At 33.3% G+C, this 21331-nt stretch overlaps 1 protein-coding gene across 1 annotated transcript; it reads left to right on the top strand.

Annotated features, from left to right (window-relative positions):
• Positions 1-12388: 12388 nt before the first annotated feature.
• LOC142611847 (serine/threonine-protein kinase BSK2-like) lies at positions 12389-21331 on the top strand. Its single transcript, XM_075783987.1, has 10 exons — positions 12389-12879; positions 13350-13573; positions 13995-14130; positions 15454-15587; positions 17397-17502; positions 18001-18086; positions 18700-18888; positions 19031-19189; positions 20298-20411; positions 20739-21331. The coding sequence occupies exons 1-10, from the start codon at positions 12792-12794 to the stop codon at positions 20988-20990; spliced, it is 1488 nt and encodes a 495-aa protein (XP_075640102.1). The 5' UTR covers positions 12389-12791; the 3' UTR covers positions 20991-21331.

Genomic DNA, 21331 nt, shown 5'->3' with positions numbered 1-21331 from the left:
GTAAAGAACACAAAGATCTAATGACCTAGGAAAACCTAACCGGTAAAAAACCTGGGGATGATTTAACCTAGCTATCCTCAAGGTAAAAACAGATCCACTATAAAAGAATTGAAGTTTGTACAATAAGACTTAGACCACTAACATCCTATTATTATCTCGTGTAGAAAACTTCCTACAACGACCACGTGACAGCTCTGAGTTCACGGATTACTTCTTTCCCTGATCTCTAGCAACCACAAGTTCTCCTACTTGTGACTTTGAGACACCTCTCAAAAGTTTCAGATCTTCTTGAAAGTTCTTTATGCAGCAACTGAAGCAACCATCAAGTTCTTGATGTGAATCTTGATCTTGATAGCTCTATGTGTGTGTATGAAGGTAAATACCTCTCAGATCTCACAAAAGATTCAACACACAACTCATCAAAGACTCTAAAACGTAGCTAGGATTTTTCTTTTTATACTTGGAGTGAAATGCTTAACTCTACATGTCGTATGGACTTGGGCTAGTTTGAAAATACTGCAGAAAGTTCATATTCTGTGAGATTCAATCGATCGAGTCTAATTTTCGATTGATCAAGCCTTGCAAAATTTGACCAATAAAATCTTGCAATTATTCGATTTCAAATTTATACTTATCCAAACTTTGAGTAAGTCTAAACTTAGACTCATTATTTTGATCATAATTTGTCAACATATACAAGGTAAAATTTTAATACATTAGTTCCTAAAGTCTTAGAACCTAACAAGTTTATAACTAGAAAAAAAAAAAATCCAAAAATTACAAGAGCTACTAGAACACAAAAATATATCTCATTTATTAAGTTCTTCTTACACACCATCAAATCAAGGAACAACATTCTATTAGAATACGAGTTATTAGTTGAATTTAATAATACCACAAACCTTTACATTCTACACATTAATCTATAAAATCATAATTCATGTCCTATTGAAAGATTCGATCCATCAAGTTCATACGACTAAAGTTAAAAGAATCACATTTGTTATATGACAACCTTAACTCTAAAATGTTTAAAAGTTCCATATAGATAAAAAGTTGGATTGGATGGGTACTTGTTGTGTGGGCATATGTTGAATCCTAGCTACTTCGAGTGTATATATATATATATATATATATATATATATATATATTAAATTATATTGACTGGGCAACGTATGTAGACCATATTTGTGATATAAAGTTACATGCCACTAGCACAAAGAAATTGACCTACTTGAACTAGTATATGATTTATTTTTACTTTTTTTGCCTTTGCCTATCATATTCCGGATAGGGCACTAAACCATCAATTTGTTTTGGACCCCTCTAAATTCAACTTAGTTTAATTACATGTACGTTTATATATATAACACATTCACTAATTCTTAGTTGAAGTCTCTTTCAAAGAATTTTATTACTTGTTACTTTAATATGTTTGGATTATTCGTAGGCAAGTGGGCTTTACACAATGGGTTTTTTGGGTTTTTAAGTTTAAACTGCCTTATGCCTTTCCCCCCTAGTAGTGTTAATTATGTAATTTTGGACAGGATCAATGTACGGTTATGTAATTTTGCTTGTTTATCGAATTTTTTTATCAGAAAACAAATATATAATTACATTTTTTTTTTAATGAATTTCGTGGGTTTGGTGAGCATGTCTATATCACAAGTTATACGACATTAGTGGAGACATGAAAGTTTTCAAAGTGTTGTAAAGAAGACAAAAGTCTAAAGCACCTCTCAAAATTTTAAATTCTCACAAACCAAACCAAGCAAGTTAAACTTTCTTTTGAGCACTAAAGGTTTCTGTTATTATCAACTCAAAATTAGAAAAATCATGATTAGCTTCATATAGTTACTCCATTAAATTTGAATAAAACACTACTGTCGGCCTGTTTTTTTTTCCCAACACTTTGTAGTGGCTGAATACCAAAATAATATTGAAAGGATGCCATGCCGCGCACGATGATTAAAACAGTTCTTTCTTGCGGGTCTTTTTTTATTTTTATTTTTTATTATTTAAATATGTAAGGAGAAGAGAAATTCAATATATCTTGAGCTAATAAGGGTCCGATCATGCTAGGATCTTCCTTTATTTAAGTTACAAAATTAGTAATACTCTTGACATATTGAGCCAATACATGTGTTGGTTTGTTTGTCTATCACCTCACATGATACACTTGTACCATTCTGAATTCTTGTAGCTTCTGTTAGGATATAAATCATGATTTTGCATGCTTTTCAACTATATTATAGTGCATATTTTGATGATAAAGGTATATTAATATTGTTGCTTAACATTATGTGCCAATAATTTCATACATTCGACCTAAAACACTTTAGCCGTACTTGATTTAAGACCATTATTGTATGTTACTCATTAATTTATCAGGAAAATCTAGGTGGTGAGAATAATTATGACCATTAGACATTAGCCACCTTTTCTTTTTATAATTTATTTAGTACATATTTTTGAAAACACTTTCATAGAATAGCTAATGACAATTTCAAAGATATATATATATATATATATATATATATATATATATATATATATATATATATATATATATATATATATATATATATATATATATTTGGTTCTTTCATTCCGACAATCATATATATGCCATTATTTTCTTTTGTCTCTTTTTTTATTTATGTGTTTTTCTTTTTCACTTTGCGCCTGGCCATTTGTAATTAAGATTATATACGCACGTCACCATAGATGATGAAGAAGAAACCACAATGAAATTTCTATTGATTTAAATTTAGGTTTAGACCAATCCACAAAAATTGGAATGGTAACCCTTCACAATATGTGGACAAAATTGATGACTAAGTTACCACTATATGAAATCCTCTCGAATCCAAGCCAACATCGTGGGTCATGTGGATGGCTACGACCGGTTAGTATCTACCTCCCAAAATTTTGGTTATAAAATGAATTTTTTTATTTCACTAAGGAAAGAAACAAAAGTGAACGAAAACTTCCACTAGCCTTTGTTTATATCAGTTTTGTTACCTTGATTTTCATCATGTTCTTATTTCTTTATTAGTGGTATTATTTATCAAATATTACTTTAACTACTAACACTGCTGGATTCCAAAACACCAAAACAATCTCTTGGATCTCAGCCAAATCTCTTGCGGACTCTTTTGATCCTTACTAAGAAATTAAACTAGTACAACTTTCAAAGTTTTAATTCCAATATATAATTTTTACTAGAACTAATACTATAATCATTCAATAACACGGACTCATTAACCTTCAAATATAAAATAAAGAAAATATCATAAATATAAGTAAAATCGAACACTAAAATAATTAATAGCGTTAGATTTTATGAAAATATGGATGGTGGTTTTAATAACATAATAGATTGTATGAAAAAAAAATTAAAAAGAGAGTATAGAGAGAAGAAAAAGGACATAATGATAATGTGCTTTGAACTAACAGTCTACGACTCTATGTCTAGGGAAGAGGCTCTTGATAATATAGTTAAATTTTCACTATGATCTCAATTGTATAGTTACAATGAGCCCTAAGCAGGATTTATATAGAGATTAGGAGTTCCAATTTGGTATATATGAGCTTAATATATAATGGGTCTCTTTGGCTTATATGCGTGCATAGACCTAATATCTCTCACATGTCTCAAACTGTTGGGTTTGGACCCATGTCAAAGTAGTTATTAACCAGTTTTAAGGCCAAGTTATTATTTGGACATATTATGAACAACCTTTGGTTAATGTAACAATTATCAATATTATGCATAACAAAATAAAAATCTAAGGCATGATATGATAACCTAGAAAAACCAATAGAACTAATTGTCCTACAGTAGAGACTTAACCTAAATATACCAAGGTAGCACTAGCAGATGGAAGTTTGCATATTGAATAACCCTCTTCTTTGTAAACTTAACTACATTTACCAAATTGAGCTCCAAAATCCATGAACATCTCTAATAGTAATCCACTGCAATATGAACCTCCAGTTCACAACGTCAAGACCAAGATTCTAGATTCAGAACGCTTGATGACTGAATAGCAGCAACTTCAACTCAAATTGATGGTAGAAGTTCACCAATAAAAACTTTTGAGAGCATGAGGCTTAGAACCTTTCAATTTATATGAGAGTACGTAGCTCCAAAAGTCTTCTTATACGTGTATTAGGGATTTACTTATATACTAGGTTGAGTGGAACTGAACCCTTAAACACTTGGTGGGCGAATATACTAATTTCTAGTTCAGTAAAAACACAGTTTGATTGATCGTGATTTAGATTTGTTCGGTTGAGTTTGTAAACTTTGTAAGTCTTTGATAGATCGAGAATGAATTAATCGAAATTCCTAGACATGCATACTAAATTGTAGAACTTTGAGCACTTGTCTTGACAAACTTATAAACTCTAAAAATCTATAACAAGACATGTTTTGCTCATGTGTTTGCCAACACAACCTTGGATTCTTAAAGCCTAAGTTATATGACAGAAGTGTATCATGTATGATCAATTTTTAAAACTCAAATTATAAAATTTAAAACTAAAAGCTAATTAATGAAAATTAAAAAAAATTACATAGATAAAAAAGTAATTAAACAAATAATTACTGGGAATGAATTGTGAAGAAAGAAAGAATTAAAAAAAAAAAAAGCTTTGCCAAATAATAATAAAAAAGAACAAGAGTTATGGTGAATCCACAATAACAGTTCAAGGCACAAGTAAAATAGAATTTGAGCTTTAATAAACAGTCTTAGAAAATTAATAGATAGCTCTCTTTACCTTATAGAAATTTCATTAATAATAATTCATATCAAATTCAAGATGTGTCAAATGCCCCAAAAAATGTAAATTTATTTTGCCCAAAAAAAAGAAGTATAATTTGATTATTATTTTTTTTTTTCCTTTTCTTTGTATTCACCTCCATCTTAGGCCCATCCATTGCAGTGAATTAGCCCGTTTAAGGTAAAAATGGATATATAAGCCCGTTAAAGTGCTCATTATATTTTACAACGAGAAGTCCAATGGATTAGCCCGTTAAAGTGCCAATGCTTTACTGTTAATGTTATAATTTTATTCACACCCTCTTCATATATATATATATATATATATATATATATATAAATATCCATATTCAAATTTAAAAATTCCTTCACCCTTTTTATGGTTATGCCTATGGGGCTTTTCAACAATAGAGAAGCATCGGATGCTTTGTTGTATCTGATTTTGTTCCTAATCCTTTTCTTGTTGTAGATCATAAACTCTTGGCCTAGATTTATATTTGATTTTATTTTTCGGTATTTATAATGTAAGAGGTAGGAAGGAAAAATGAATTTAATGCATGATTTGGAAACGATGCCTTTAAAATTTGAATGTGCTGAAAATTTTCTATTTGTTTATCTAAATAGCGTATGTTGCCTTTCAAGAATCAAGAAATATTTCTTTTCTTTTTTAATTTTAATTTTTTGTTTTTTTTTCTTCTTTTTTGAGAGAGTTTCAATTTATGACATTCGCTCCTAATGATAGCTCTTTATCATCAGATCAAGATACCAATCAATTTTTGGTGTAGACGGGAATTAAATCCTAGATTTTTTTTATATACAACTATCAGACAGTTTATATATCTCTTTTGTTACCAACAAGACAAACACATTTTCTTTTTTGTGATAGAAATATTGGGTTGAATTGAACCCAAAATTAGTATGTCCACAACAACTCCGATTAAGTCTGTATTGAAATATTTTGTGACTATTTGTGAAAGGATGTGACCCCTAAATCCCTAATAAATTAAAGAGTGACTTTCAGAAAAGTGACTCTTGGTAAATATGTGTAGTTTTTAGTAAAGGGTTACAAATTTTTACAAAGTTGTAATTATTAGAGGATTAAGACTTTTCATGAAGGAAGGGGGCGGATATGAATTTATAAATAGGATGGTAGACATTGTTTACAAACAACTAATTTAAGTTTTTTTTTTTTTGGGTAAAAAACACACAAGAAAATATCTATCTCTCTCTCTCTTCCATCAATTTCTATTAGTACATTGAAATTAATGTCTTTTGTTTTTGTAATAAACAACACCATGTGAGTCTCTTTAATAATCTACTTGTACTACCGCACACTTTTGGTGCGATGATTACTCCACAGGTATAAGTACTTGTGGGGTGTAAGGGGCAAGAACTGGGGTTCAAATCTCCAAGAAGGAGTTTCACACACATATACACTTAGATTAGATTAGAGTAGAAATTCTATCTTGTAAAAAAAAAAAAAAAAAACTACTTGTGAGAGCCGTATGAGACAATAATTTATAACACTTACAAAGATCCTTTTTATTTGAAACTTGATTGATGAGAAGGTGCACGTACAACATATGTCTTTTCTTTTTATAGTGTTTAAAGGGTTTTTAGTCCCAATTCCCAACTTTAAGAAAAGCAAAGCGTATTCTTTCTAGGGTTCAAGTGAAAGCACACGCGATAATGACATTCTTTACCATGTCGTAGGTCTGTAGTTCAAATCCCCTTTCTCTTCCCCCATTATCTACCTATCAATAACAAAAGTATATTTCATCTTAAGCTCTAGGATAATCATATTTAGGGGGGAAAAGTTCTCCCTCAAACATTAGCTTTGATAAATATTCAATGGACCTCCCTATTTACGTGAATGACTTTAAGAGTAAAACACTCTTTGAAATTTTCAATTCACCAATATTTCCGTAAATATTATCTTTACTCTTGTTTTCAAATCACAGTTTTATATTTGTATTTAATTTATCAAAATATTTATGGTTTATGAAGCAAAAGTCTTTGCCAGTATGTATTTTGTAATTTAATAATTCAATAAAAAATTTAATTTAACTTGATAAAAGAACAACAAAGTAAGTTGTTAAAAGTTTTCTAACTCAAATGGTTGGCACTTCCTAGTATTTTCAATAAAAACATATATCAAAGGGTTCAAATTCCCCTCTATGTTGTAACTAACAAACTATAAATAAATAAATAAAATAAAATAAAAGCAAGTTGACATCCCAAAAGAAAGAATTAAATTGGAGAATAATAATCTCTAGGCATATTGAGTATATTAATACCTATTAGTTATGCGATAGACTTCTTTAAGTAAAATAATTCTATCATATATGTATCCCATGCATTTCTTCTTCTAAACAGCAAATCAAGATTTGACCTCATTTTTTAATATTTTTTTAGGGGTATTTGGTTCGATGCGATGCTATATTATGCCGTAATATTACGTTATTGTAATCTTACATTAATGTAATATCAATATAATAATACAATATTACATTGTTTAGGAAAATGATGAGATTAAGATGATATGATATATTTTATAATTTTAAATTATGGTAATATTAAAAAAAAAAACCAAAAAACCTTAATGTCACATCATCGTAATGTGCATCATTTGAAGGGTATATCACAGCGAACTAAACGCTCACTTAAGTGGCGGGTTGATCATAGCTTCCCTTATTGGCATTTCATCTCTTGTTAAATGCTCCAGTTGTTGTTAATTTGGTCTCATCTCTCTCTTCTTCTAACAGTTTCTCTGCAATTTTGAATGACTGCAGGACTTTGTTGGGCAGATTTCATAGAACCCAAGTTAAGCACACGCTTTGAAAAGGAAATAAATGTGTTGTTGCTTAGCTTAGCTAAGCAAGGTTGTGTTTAATCTAAAGGCTTTAATTTGTAAACTTTTATTTTCCTCCTCCTAATGAAGTTGATTTTTGTTTAATTTAGATACTTGGTCTGTACTCTTAGAGCATCCACATCAGTTCCTCTATTTTACACATCTATTTTTACACTAAAAACCTACTTTTTATATTTTACATATTCACTTTTACAAAACACCCACATTAATTCATCTATTCTACTCCTCTTTTAATTAAATAATCAATTTCCTCACAATTTTTTATTATTTCTCCTAACCACCGAGATATATACGCGCTCTCTCTCTCTCTTCTTTCCCATTTCTGATTTTTTTATCCATTGCTCTCTCTCTCTCTCTCTCTCTCTCTCTCTACCCATTTCAGATCAACTCTCTCTCTCTCTCTCTCGATTAACTCTCCGATCCGCTCCGATCCACGATTCACCAGCTCCGAGCTTCGATCCGCTCCTATCCACCCACTCCGATCCTCCAGCTCCGATTTGCTCCGATCCACGATCCACCAGCTCCAAGCTCCAATCCGCTCCGATCCACCAGCCCTGATCGAAGCTTCGAGTTTCGATCCACAATCCATCAGCTCTGATCCGAGCTTTGAGTTCCGATCCATGATCCACTAGCTCCGAGCTCCGATTCGAGCTCCGATCCACAATCCACGAGCTCCAATCCACAATCCACAAGGTCCGATCCACAATCTACGAGGTCTGATCCACAATCCACCAACCACGAGCTCTGATCCACGATCCACCAGCCACGAGCTCCGATCCACTATCTGTGTTTGTGTATCTTTTTTTTTTTTTGTGAGCAAGTGTATCTCTGTGATGATATATTTGTGTGTTTGTGTGTGCGTGTGTTTGTGTACATTTGAGGAAAAAGAAGATGAGCAGTTAACTGAGTTCGTTGAGCACGGATAAAACAGAGAAAAAAAGGAGTGAACGGAAATTAATAAAAAAAAAAGGATAAACGAGCTACAGTAACCGTGTTAATATACACGGTTACTGTAGCTCGGGGATGGATTTATATAATTTTGCATATTTTTACACCTATTGATGTGAGTGTTTTTTTTGCTCAAAATATGTAAAATTGATAATTATTTCTATTTTAGAAGATTTTAGAGGGACTGGTGTGGATGCTTACAAGTTAATTTCACTGGCTCCTTTTGGTTTTGTTGTTTAATATAATATCCTTAGGTAATAAAAGAAAAAAGCTACCTAGTGACATATGCAGTAGTTTCAATTTTCCATCATTAATGTTCTCTAACAATCACCTGTGTGGCATCACTAGCTTTAACCCAAAATGCTCAACCAAATGGGCTCCATACTCTTGAGGGATAATATAAACTAAAAAAAACCAGTAATGCTTAGGGCCCATTGTCTTTCACATTTTTAATAATGCACCAAGATCTAATAGTGTTGGCCAATTTTATATAATATAGAACCAAATTATTAGCCATTAGTCTTGAACTTTTGATCATTATGACAACTTGAAACATCCTTTTATTCTTCCAGTTAGGAATTATTTCAGATCATTAGTTTAAATTGAGGTCCTAAGTATCAGACTCATAATAATTGGATCGAGACAAGGGACACAAACATTATACAATTGAAAATGATTCAAATTATAACTAGGCAGGACAATCAAGAAAATGCCATTGTTAGAGAATCAAGAAAATTCCAATCTCTTTTTTGTCGACTTTTTTTCATTTCTTTTCACAGTAAAAAAATAACAATTCGCTAGGCAATGATTAAGAACTCATCCCACTAATAAATGATTTACTGGCTAACAATAATAGAAGCAAGATGACCACAAATCTTTTATTCCTTTTTCTTTTTCCCGCTAACAATAAATTGTTGCCAACCTTAATTTCTAGCCCATGAGGACACAAGGCCGGCATTGATGAGGAGTAAAGTGCTTATATAATTACGTGGAATCTTCTAATCTTTTACCAAGAAAAAAAAAAAACAATATGGAATCTTGTTGAAGCAACATTTTTGGTGGAACAGACTTATCATTATGAATTTGTTTTCATTGTTTTTTGGGCTTTTTGCGAGGTATTTTTTTTGTATGAGATGTCTTCCTGGTGGTGGCGTTGTAATTTGACTAATTTCTTTTCCATACATGCAGCTAGTTTATTCTGTTTTTGTTACCCACGTTTTACGTTCAGTCTCTCTGCCAGACAATCACTTGTGAAACATTGATAGGTGTACATTACAATTTTAATATATTTTTTAACGAATTCTGTTCGGCCACTTGTTATTAAAACCTATATTTACTTACAGTTTGATTATATTGTTCCAACTTGTTGGATTTTAGGACATGCTATACCGTCCATAACTTGTGCCCTAAGAGCAACCACATCAGTGCTTGTAAAATGTAAAAATGTGTTAATTTTACACATTTTAATAATAAAAAAACACTTATATCAGTGCTTGCAAAATTGTGCATATATACAAAAATGCTACAGTAATCGTGCATAAATGCACGATTGCTATAGCTTTGCATTTAATATTTTACTATTTTTTTCTCTGTCCTTCACCTCACTCTCTCTTTTTCTCTCTGGTGCCTCTCACTCTCACCTCTCTCTCTTTTTCTCTCTAGTGCCTCTCACTCTCACCTCTCTCTCTTTTTCTCTCTGGTGCCTCTCACTCTCACTTCACTGATCTCCGAAGCAAGCTCACTCTCGTCGTGCTATCACCGATTGCCACTGAAGTTCACTCACTAAAGCGATCTTCGAAGCTCACTTGCTGAAGCTCTCCCTGTGCCACCACTGATCGCTGCCAAAGCTCTGTTTGATCAGTGGGTTTTGATCCTTTTTTATTCTTTGTTTGATCAGTGGCTGATGATGGTGCTTGATGATGGTGGCTGATGATGATGCTTGACGATGGTGGCTGGGTGGGTTGATGGTGGGTGTGGATTGATCGTTGATGGTGGCTTGGGTTGTGATATGTCTATGAGAGGTTTCTAGAGAGAAGTGTGAAGATGAATATTTTATTGAATAAATGTGTAAAATAGAAAAATTGATGTGGATGTTTTGTAAAAATGAGTGTGTAAAATAGAAAAAAGTAGGATTTTTTTTTTGTGTGCAAAATTTACAAAATTTTTACATCCACTAATGCGGATGCTCTAACCCTTTAAAACTTTCCTTAACAAAATCCATTCATAAAAAACAAATAAAAAAGAGAGGTTTAATTACATATTTGGTCCTCAACCATAATCTGATTTTTAAAATAGTCTCTAATCTTTCAAATATTTCAATTTAGTTCTTAATTTTTTTAAATATTTGTCAAAAAGGACTTTTTGTTGTCAACTATGGATGAAGAAAATATGACGTAGCAAATAAAAACACTAAAATCAAGCACTGATACTAACATGTAGTCCATCCATTTTTCAAAATTTGGCTTAGTCTTTTATTTGCACTTTTATCCAAACGACCTAGGGAATAAATACGAGGCTAAATGCTCAAAGAGTGAGGAGTTTAAATCAAAATTAAAATTTTGGAACCTCTAAATCAAATTCTTTTACAGAGAAAATTTAGATTGCTTCACATAACATTATTCTTTGCAAAGGACATGACCTTAGACACATTACCCTTTTACATATTCCAAACAATTTTACCTCATCAGATTAATTTATCCATTGTTTCCAGCCAAAAACTGACAAATCAATTGAAACATGTTGTAATTCATCTCCAAGTGTTGCAAACATATTGTAATCCTCAAAGCCATGTATTCTTGAGGGCATTCAAGAGCACACAATCATCAAAATCCAATAGCATTGGGTTTACACTCATCAAATTAACGATCAAGACCTCAAAGTCACAATTCCCTCCATTGTAGCAACTGAGTGGTTCATGGATCAATTCAAGAAAGGAAAGACAACAACAATACCATCAATGAACTCTTCATTCTCAATGGTAATTTACCACCAATTTTCTTGCAAGAGGTAGTGCATGCAATGCAATGCAAGTACTGTCTCTAATCTTACATAATTTTCCATTTTAGTTTAATTCCATAATGTACAACATGATGAAATGGGTTGAACATTTAGCATGCCATTTAAATGGAGTCCTAACATCCAAAAAAAAAGAGAGAGAGTCATATGATAAACAATGAATTTGAGTACCATGATTAAATTATGATCACGACATGAGCATATGAATGATGTAATTTATACTTGGATAATTCCATAATTTACTCATATTTCTTATGGTCTAATTCATGAAATATGCATTGCATTCGGTAGACTATATCCTCTTCTTACATACAAATATAACTTATATTTATATCTTAAATGTAAAATTTAAATTTATATGATAGAAGGGTGTAATTATAAGATGTATCAAATAATTTCTTTTACTATTTTCTTTTACAATTTTTCCAATATTACTTAACAGAGAAGTGGCCCTACCGGACAGCACGTGCCCCATCATATACCTATCATGTGACTATCTTTCACTCTCTCTCCTTCATGTCACTTTTCACAGATTTACCTGTTTTTTTTTAAATAAAAAAAAAAATCTATCAAGCTTTTTATATTTTTAGGCTTTTGGCCTTTTTCCAATTCAGTCTTTAATTTAGCTTTTGAGTACTAATTTGAATTTATTTAATGTTGTCTTAAAAAGAAAGACTTTTTGAGTAAAAATTGTCCACTGCTTGCGGTGGTGCAACAAGAAAAGAAATTAGGAATAGAAATAACAGAACAATTTTCAATGTGGAATGGAATCTGGAGCTACAAAGTCTACAACAGTGAGAAAAAGAAAAAAAGAGCTCACTCATTACTCATATAGACCAGCTAGTCTCTCAGAGAGACTGACTGTGAAACCCCGACAATTCGGGCCAAAATAGAGAAACAAACAAGTACCCGAGATTCAACCTCGTCCAAAATCCAATTCATATGCAATTGCAAACTGTGTCTTGTCGTTTCGTGTCGTTTATAGACTCGACTGTGAGCTTTTCTTTCTTTTTAATAATTAATATAAATAAAAAACAGGACTTGGAACTTGGAAGTCCCTGTGTTCTGTTCTGTTTTGTTTTGTTTCTGTTCTGTTCTGTACTTGTGTGTGTGTATGTAACTGTAAGAAAGAACTAAAGAAGAAGAAGAAGAGTGAACAGTGAATAGTGATGGGTTGCTTACACTCCAAAACCGCACACCTTCATTCCCCAGATGACCCTTCTTCCCTACCCGACTCCAATAAACCCAACCCTACAGGTCTCTCTCTCTCTCTGTTTGTCTGTTTGTTTGTTTGTTTGTTTTTTTTTTGGACTTTGAAGCTAATGATAGAGATCAAGCTGCCTCTTTTTTTTAATACTACTATTGAAAGACTCTATTTTTTTCTTCTTCTTTTTTTTGGGGTTTTGAAGCTAATGGGGTTCAAGTCAAGCTGGTCTAGTTTGGAGTTTGGATAGGGGTCTTGTTTGTTTGTAACTATTATTTGGGGTTTTGAAGCTAATGGAAATCAACGTGCTCAAGTTTTTAGTCATATATATAGACATTGCTTTTTTTTTTTTGGGGGGGGGGGGGGGGGGTGTTGAAGATTCTGGAGATCAATTTTGATGGGTTTTGTTTATATATTTATGGGTTTTTGATGCTAAAAGCTTCTTTTACTTTCTCACTTTTTTTCTTTTGGGGGTTGTAATGAGTGACATTGAAATATTGATGGGTTTTGTTGGGTTTTGAAGGTAATGATGATGAAGCTAATGAAGAGCTCCAAGTCCCAGCATTCAAAGAGTACGGACTCAATGAGCTCCGCAAGGCCACCAATGGGTTCAGCACTGATTACATTGTCTCCGAGAGTGGAGAGAAAGCTCCCAATGTGGTTTACAGAGGCAAGCTCGACAGCAACCGCTTAGTCGCTGTCAAACGCTTCTCCAAACAGTCTTGGCCTGATGCTCAACAGTTTGTGGTGAGGAAAAGAAAATGAAATCTCTTTTTTTCTTTTATTTATTTATCTGGTTTTCCTGTTTGGCTGTTGAGGCAAAGAAAGAAACAGGTAAAATATCGTTTGGGAAAAGAGATGGAAAATGTCTTTTTGGTTTATGCTTTTGTTTGCTTTGGTTAATAATGAAGTGGAAAAAAAAAATGGAATTAGAATGTGGACTCTTGGATTATGAACCAACAAGGGTTTTGGGATTTTTTTTTTCCTTTCAATTCTATATGGGCTTTTCATAATTATTTTATGACCACTTTAAAAAGGAAAGTGAAATGTTTGGCCTTTAGTTCATCATCATTTAGGACATTCAAGTGAAAATGAATCATTTTATGGCTTTTTGAGCAAATTGGTTTTGAGTATGATACTGATAAAAATGTTCGGTCATGGTCATCAGGAAGAGGCGGCAGGATTGGGAAAGATGAGGCATAAGAGATTGGTGAATCTGATTGGTTGCTGTGCTGAAGGAGATGAACGGCTTTTGGTAGCTGAGTACATGCCCAATGATACTCTGTCCAAGCATCTCTTCCATTGTATTACTCGATATCCTAATTTTCAGCTTCTTTTGAGCTCATAATGGGACTTAGAAAGATAAATAGTTGCAACTGATAATCAGTTCTCTTTTACTAACACTTTCTCTGTACTAAAGATCTGCTTTATTCTCTCTCTTCCCCTCTCTTCCCATATAAATGAACTTTAATGCCCTGAGCTCAACCTGTGAGTATATTATTAGAAGCTGCAATAGTAAGGACAATGACAATCAGTTTGTGCTTTTCCCATTATGATATGACAATCAATTTGTGCTTTTCCCATTATGATATTGTCTCCTAAAAGCTTATATCTTATATCCAATGATTAAGTATACTGTTTCGTTGCTCCTAAGGGGTTGATATTTTCCATGCAATCACTGAAGGAGCTCTTGAGCTGTAATTTTAACCTGTTATCACGTGCACAAGTGTGTAGTAGTTATTACTTTGAGCTGTGCTATGCCTCTTGGAAATTTTAGAGAACTAAATTGAATGGTCAATGGGTTTTCCTTTCCATTTCAAGGGCTAATTGCCAATCATTTGTACATTGATGGAAATGTTTCTGACTAAGGAAGAGTTTCTTTTTTTTTTTTTTGGGGGGGGGGGGGGGGGGGTGGAGGGGGGAATTAAACCTGTGAGAAAGGGGATGGGGTAGGGTGCCACTGGACTGTAAGCTCATTGGCGATTGGGGAAGAGGTTTTAATGTGTGAATACAATGTTATTTAGTATTTGAGTTTAAATTTAATGGGGACTAGGGTTTATATTTCCTCTTTGGCACTATGTTTCCTTAGATAAGGTGTAACTGGTCTTATAACGCTTCAGCATTATAAAAGGATAATTTAGTGACATTTCCAACCACATTTCCTTTTCTGGTTGTCTCTAAAGTCAGGTGTTAATAATGGCATGTGAAGATTGTAAATAACTCTCCTTTCCTATATAGCTGCCAACTTTCTGAATCTGAAAATCAATACATATTGTTGTGTTTGAAGCTTTCATGTGGTGTCCTATCTGCATTTAGTTTTGTTACTTTCTTTCTGCTAGCAATCAACCTGGCTGGCCTTCCATTTAGGTTTTGTACTGGTCATTGTCCTGCCAATAGAGGAAAAACCGGAAAGAAAAATTACATGTTAATTGTCACTGGTCATTGTTATCAAAATTTTTGGATTGGAAAACTCCTTGTATCTCTTTTTGTCTCTCTGAGCAGATTGTATATCTCCCTTTAATTTTACTTTCACTGATTAATACACATAGGAGCAGATTCCTCAAATGTTATATTTCTGTTCACTGTTCAGGGCTTCTTGTAACAATTTCTGCAATTATTTCCTACAGGGGATAAGAAGCCACTGCCATGGGAAATGCGCGTTAGAGTTGCATATTTTATTGCACAGGCACTTGATCATTGTAATACTGAAAATCGGAAAATTTATCATGATTTGAATGCATACAGAATTCTTTTTGATGAGGTATGCTCATGAATTTAATTTTTTTATCTGCTGTATTAGTTTGCAAATGCTTTCACATTCTTTAATTTGGATTCACCGGACTACTATGGGCATTTTGGTTGTTTGGGTATGCATTTATGGGAAATTCTAAGGTGACTTAGTTAGGTAGAGTTACTGTAAGTTATGGAGCAATATACTGAAAATTTACAGCTTTCAATAACAATTGATACTTACTTATAAATAGGGATGCTACTTGCATGTTTCTTTACTTAAGTTAGTGATGAATAAGGGAATTTACCAACCAAGTTGTGGTAATCTGGGTCTTACCCAAGTCACCTTCTAAAGACCCTACATTTATTGGTTGCGTATTTGTTGCTTTCATCTTATTATCACTCTTTGGGTAAGTGCTAACAATTATGTGAAACTTGTGGGTTTATCATGACATTCAATTCGGAATGTCCTCATTCTGTTTTGATGTTTTGTTCGCATATATCCCCATCTTAGTTTACTTAATTGTGTTCTTTGTTGAATCCATTTTCTCTCAAGTTTCATTTGATCTGAGAAATGTGTGGATCCCAGACAGGAGACTAGAGTATCTGTTCATTATATTACCTCAAATTTGATAGGGATGTTGGGGTACCATGGAATGTAATATGGTGGTTTTGTAATTTACCATATTTGTCTCACTGAATATCCTATATAAATCCTTAAATGGGTACCAATTTTATTTGCATTAAAGAATATCCTATATAAATCCTTAAATGGGTACATATTATTTGCATTAAAGAGAATAAGAAAGATGTAGCAGCTTGGGATTTGTGCATGGTAGACATTAGGCAGAATCTCTTGTGTTTTCCTTTCTCTCATTTCTTCTTTCTTAAACCATTTCATGTTATCTTACACTTGCTAATACACACACACACACACAATTTGTCATTGTCCTTTCAAGGTTTTTCATGCTGGATATCATGGTGCACAATCATTGTGCTGCCTTGCATAGAGTCACAAGGGCAGTACTTTGTAACCCACAGGCCTGGGGATGTATCCCACTGATTTCTCCATAACAATTGTTGTGACTAAATAACCCCCTTTACCTGGATGAATATGGTTTGAGAACTGCTACTAAGTTGGAAAAGATTCCCCAAGTTGTTATTCTATCTTTGTAAATTTTTCTTCATAAGGAAATATTATCTATTGTAATCACTCAGTTATTAAATAGCCCTCAATTTCAGAAAATTTCTTATCAATTAAAAAATTCCAAAATTTAAACAGAGCAGTGATTTTAGAATGTTCGAAAATCTTGAAGACTAACTGGTCAATGTGGACAACTAACTTAATGTGGAATACAAAAAGGAATTATGGACTAGTGAATTAGGATTGAAGGAGTTCAATTTATGCATCTGCAAGAAAACTCTATTATCCCATTTCTATTTGAAGGAGGCTTCCATGTTTGCTTCACATTATTTTTATTCCTTGTTCTTTCATTCTGCCTGAGTAATAATCCTTATAGGACTTACCTATCAAAAAAAAAAAAAATCCTTATAGGACAGTAATATTCTTTTTTACACTACTGAATAATTTCCAATTTTCATGGAGTTTTTCTGATATTGCTTTTGACTGCTTCTACCTTAAATGTTTCATGCCTGCACTCTTTTCCTGAGGACAAATTTCACTCTTATATGCTTGCGCTCGTGCACACACACACACACACACACACACACACACACACACACACAATCATTTTGTAAAAAACATCAAGGTGCAATTTCTTTGGTCAAATAGTATGTCATGCTGGTTGGTTATATTATGACTGATTTATTCACATGTCAGGATGGTGACCCTCATTTGTCTAGTTTTGGTCTTATGAAAAATAGTCGAGATGGAAAAAGCTACAGTACTAATTTAGCTTACACTCCGCCTGAGTTTTTACGGACAGGTAATTACATTGAACACATATCCTTCTGAATGACTGAAATTTGATTGAAGGGTCTATTTCCTTCTTCCAATGCATTTTGCAGCTTATCATTTACCTAATTTTGATTATTGATGAAATGGTCAGATTGTCTTTCACCAGCACTATGGACATAAGTAGAACAGCCTAGGCATTACTTTGCTAAAGCAGAATACTACCATAACCCTCTTCTCTGTCACTCACTGACTTGTTATATTAGCATGACAGAGTAGTAAATGGCTTGTTTATGGAGTATTGAACTCCAAGTTTGAGTAGGTTATTCTCTTGGTAATAATGCATTTAATAAGAAGATATTGTGACCTATATCTCAAGAGCTATGAGTTGTCAGATACATGCAAATACTGTTTCTTCTGAGCAGTATTGCCCTACACTAGTATTGATCTGATAATTTAGACGTAGTTGATAATTACAGAGATATGAAGACCCACATCCAGTGAATTTGATTAGTGTCATACTCTGCAGGAAGGGTCATCCCAGAGAGTGTGATCTACAGTTATGGAACAGTTCTGTTGGACCTCTTAAGTGGGAAGCATATTCCTCCAAGTCATGTATGTTGTCTTCATTCCATAAACCCTAAGATTGTTCTTCATGTGTTTGAATTCCAAGGCGTCTTCTTCTTCTTTTGTGCAATCACCATGGATTATAAAAAGGAGTATGTACAATCATATATCTGTAATGCTTCATCTTAAGGATCTGGATATGGATTACTGCCTTGCATATGAGTCAAATATATCTTGAATGCATTCAATGCTATATTGGATTCCATTATGTATATAAGTCATGTAAGTTTTTATTTATTTATATTTTTTGATGTCATTACTACCTCAAACTATTGTGAACAATTGGGTAATGAGAAAGGCTCCACGTGGAGTTGTGTGCTCATCAAGCAACTTGTTTCGCTTTACAATTCTTTATGAGCTTAGTGTGTCATAACTTTCAGAACTTCTGGGACGTCCGCAGGTTTTAAATCTGTGTTATTGCATTGAATAACTTGCTAAAAACTCATTGGTACTTGTTTATATCAGTATTTGGGTTATGCTTACAAATACATGGGCACACGCACACACACACACACACACAAGCTGTATATGGTTGAATCATATGATGGCCAACACTATTTTGGCAGTTCCATAATTATTCAAGTGATTATTACAATTCCAGGCGTTGGACCTGATAAGAGGGAAAAATGTATTACTGTTGATGGATTCATCATTGGAAGGACAGTATGCCAATGATGATGCTACTAAATTGGTTGAACTTGCTTCAAAATGTCTTCAGTCTGAGCCTAGGGATCGGCCTGATCCAAAGTTTCTTCTAGCAGCAGTTACACCACTTCAAAAGCAGAAAGAGGTGAGATATCATCTTATCTTCAAATCTTGAAAAACTGTCTCTTCTGGTTGCACGTTCCTGCTGCCTCTGATTCGCCTTTTGATGTAATCATGCTTTCCTTCCCTTTCTTTTGGTTTTAAATTTGTCCAACTTGTTTTTGTAGGTGGCATCGCATGTTCTAATGGGCCTATCTAAAAATACAGTGGTGATGCCAACTATGCTCTCCCCCCTCGGGAAGGCTTGTACAAGGATGGATCTGACTGCTGTGCATGATATTTTGCTAAAAACAGGGTATAAAGATGAAGAGGGTGCAGAAAATGAGGTATTTGAATGATCTCTTTTATACTTCACCCTTTCTGGTTTGACTGTATAAAGTTTTGATACAATTTGATAATGTCGATACTCAAGTCAGCAAATCCTTAATCACAATTAGATTCAGTTGGCCAATTTTGGCAAACCCCAACCATTTTAGGAATTTTGGATTAAGGATTTATGGTAAGAAAATTATTTAAGATTAGATAAAGAACTTTTTCTTTTCTGCTTTTTATGAACATTCGGATGTAAGGGAAAATTGTAAAAAATAAAAAATAAACTATCACCTGATTTGTAATTGCCCCCAAAATATTGAAATGACCAATCTGGCCCTCTGCTGCACTCAAAATTGCAAATATTTAATATCGCGGGGATTTGTAAGTTTGAGTTTTTAGAAGGTTTAAGCGAATTCATTGTGTTTGGATGGGAATTATGGGGGCTATTTGATGAAAACTCTCTTCAATTTGACAGAAAATAATAATGGTAGGATGCTATTTGTAATTTTGAGTTAAGGTAGGATGTCAGTTGCTCAATTTCTAAGTTCAGGGTGTACATTGTAAATTGGGTAATAGTTTAAGGTGTTTTTTGTCATTTAACTCAGATGTGAAGTATGGTTCATTCTCATGTGTAGTTGACACATAATAGACACTTCAAAGGAGCTTTCATTGTTGCAGACAGTGTATTGATCATGATGCTCCATCCTTCCTGGGCATATTTGAATCAATGAATGCCATGGATGCATTTTTTTTTTCAAGTGTAATAATCGTTAATGCATGTTGAACGTTCAGCAAACCAATAATTATGAATCAGAGAAATATAATGGGAGTAAAATGATAAGTTTTGGCAGCAATAGCCTGGAATCTGGAGATGTGTCTATACTTTGTCAATGTTAGCACTTAAAATATTCCCTTTTGGCATATCTGTGTTGTGTGTCTCAGCTGCAATTTCAGCACAAGTTGTTTCCTTGAAATATAGAAATGGGAATATTTTGAATGACATGATATTTAATATATTTTTTTTGAGCAAAGACATGATATTTAATATTAGGTTCATTTTGGGTTCATAGTATCATTAGTCTATTTACTCTGTTTGTTTGACAATGTGATCTGTATATGTAGCTGTCATTTCAAGAATGGACGCAACAAGTGCAGGAAATGTTGAACACAAAGAAATTTGGGGATATTGCGTTTAGGGACAAGGATTTCAAAAGTGCAATTGAGTATTATTCGAAGGTAGATGCACTCTGTTCCTCTGTTTTCATTATCTATAATAGTGTAATATCTTCTCAAAATCAGATCCTTCCAGAACTAATTTATAATATGTGTGTGTGTGTGTGTGTATATATATATATATACAAAGTTGATAGTTTAGTATGCACTATGCACCATGCACAGGGATCATAAATATATTTAGTATTTTGGAGTGTTAACCAGTAAAAAAACTTTCATTGTATTCCGCTTACATATGTTTCATTAGTCACTATTCACTGGAAATTAAGATTCTTTTTGTTAATGGGTCAGATTATTACTGAAATGTCCCTTTTTCTTTGTGATAAATAGTTAGTAGTAATGATGTTGGTTCCCTCGGCTACTGTCTTTGCAAGGAGAGCCTTCTCGTACTTGATGAATGGCCAAGCAGAACTTGCCTTGAGAGATGCCATGCAGGCTCAAGTGTGCATACCAGAGTGGCCAACTGCATTCTACTTGCAAGCTCTTGCACTCTCAAAGCTGGGAATGGAAACTGATGCACAGGACATGCTCAATGATGGGGCAGCCTTTGAAACAAAGAGACAAAACAGCTGGCGCGGCTAAATTCTGAGATTGTTAACAATATACTTAAATTTCAAACAGTCCTTAGTCATCATAGTGCTGTGAGAATATTGTCTAGAATAGAAAGATTAATGTGGTAGGGAAAAATGAATAGTGGTAGTGGTAGATGTTTTCAGGGAATTCTAACAGATATTGTGTTGCCAACATAGTTGAAAGTTTGAGCAATGTATGAATGTAATTTCTCAAAAGATAAAAAATAAGTTTTTGATTTATCAATTACAGATTTACTGCGTGAAATATTATTTTTTTGCGGCATCTTGTTGCCTGGCAGAATGATGCTAGTGACTTAGAAGTAAAAATAAAACAGGTATTTTTTTCTTTTT

The sequence above is a fragment of the Castanea sativa genome, chromosome 10 (genome assembly GCF_040712315.1).
Source record: "Castanea sativa cultivar Marrone di Chiusa Pesio chromosome 10, ASM4071231v1".
Classification (NCBI taxonomy): Eukaryota; Viridiplantae; Streptophyta; class Magnoliopsida; order Fagales; family Fagaceae; genus Castanea; species Castanea sativa.
This window is presented reverse-complemented; position numbering and strand designations above follow the sequence as displayed.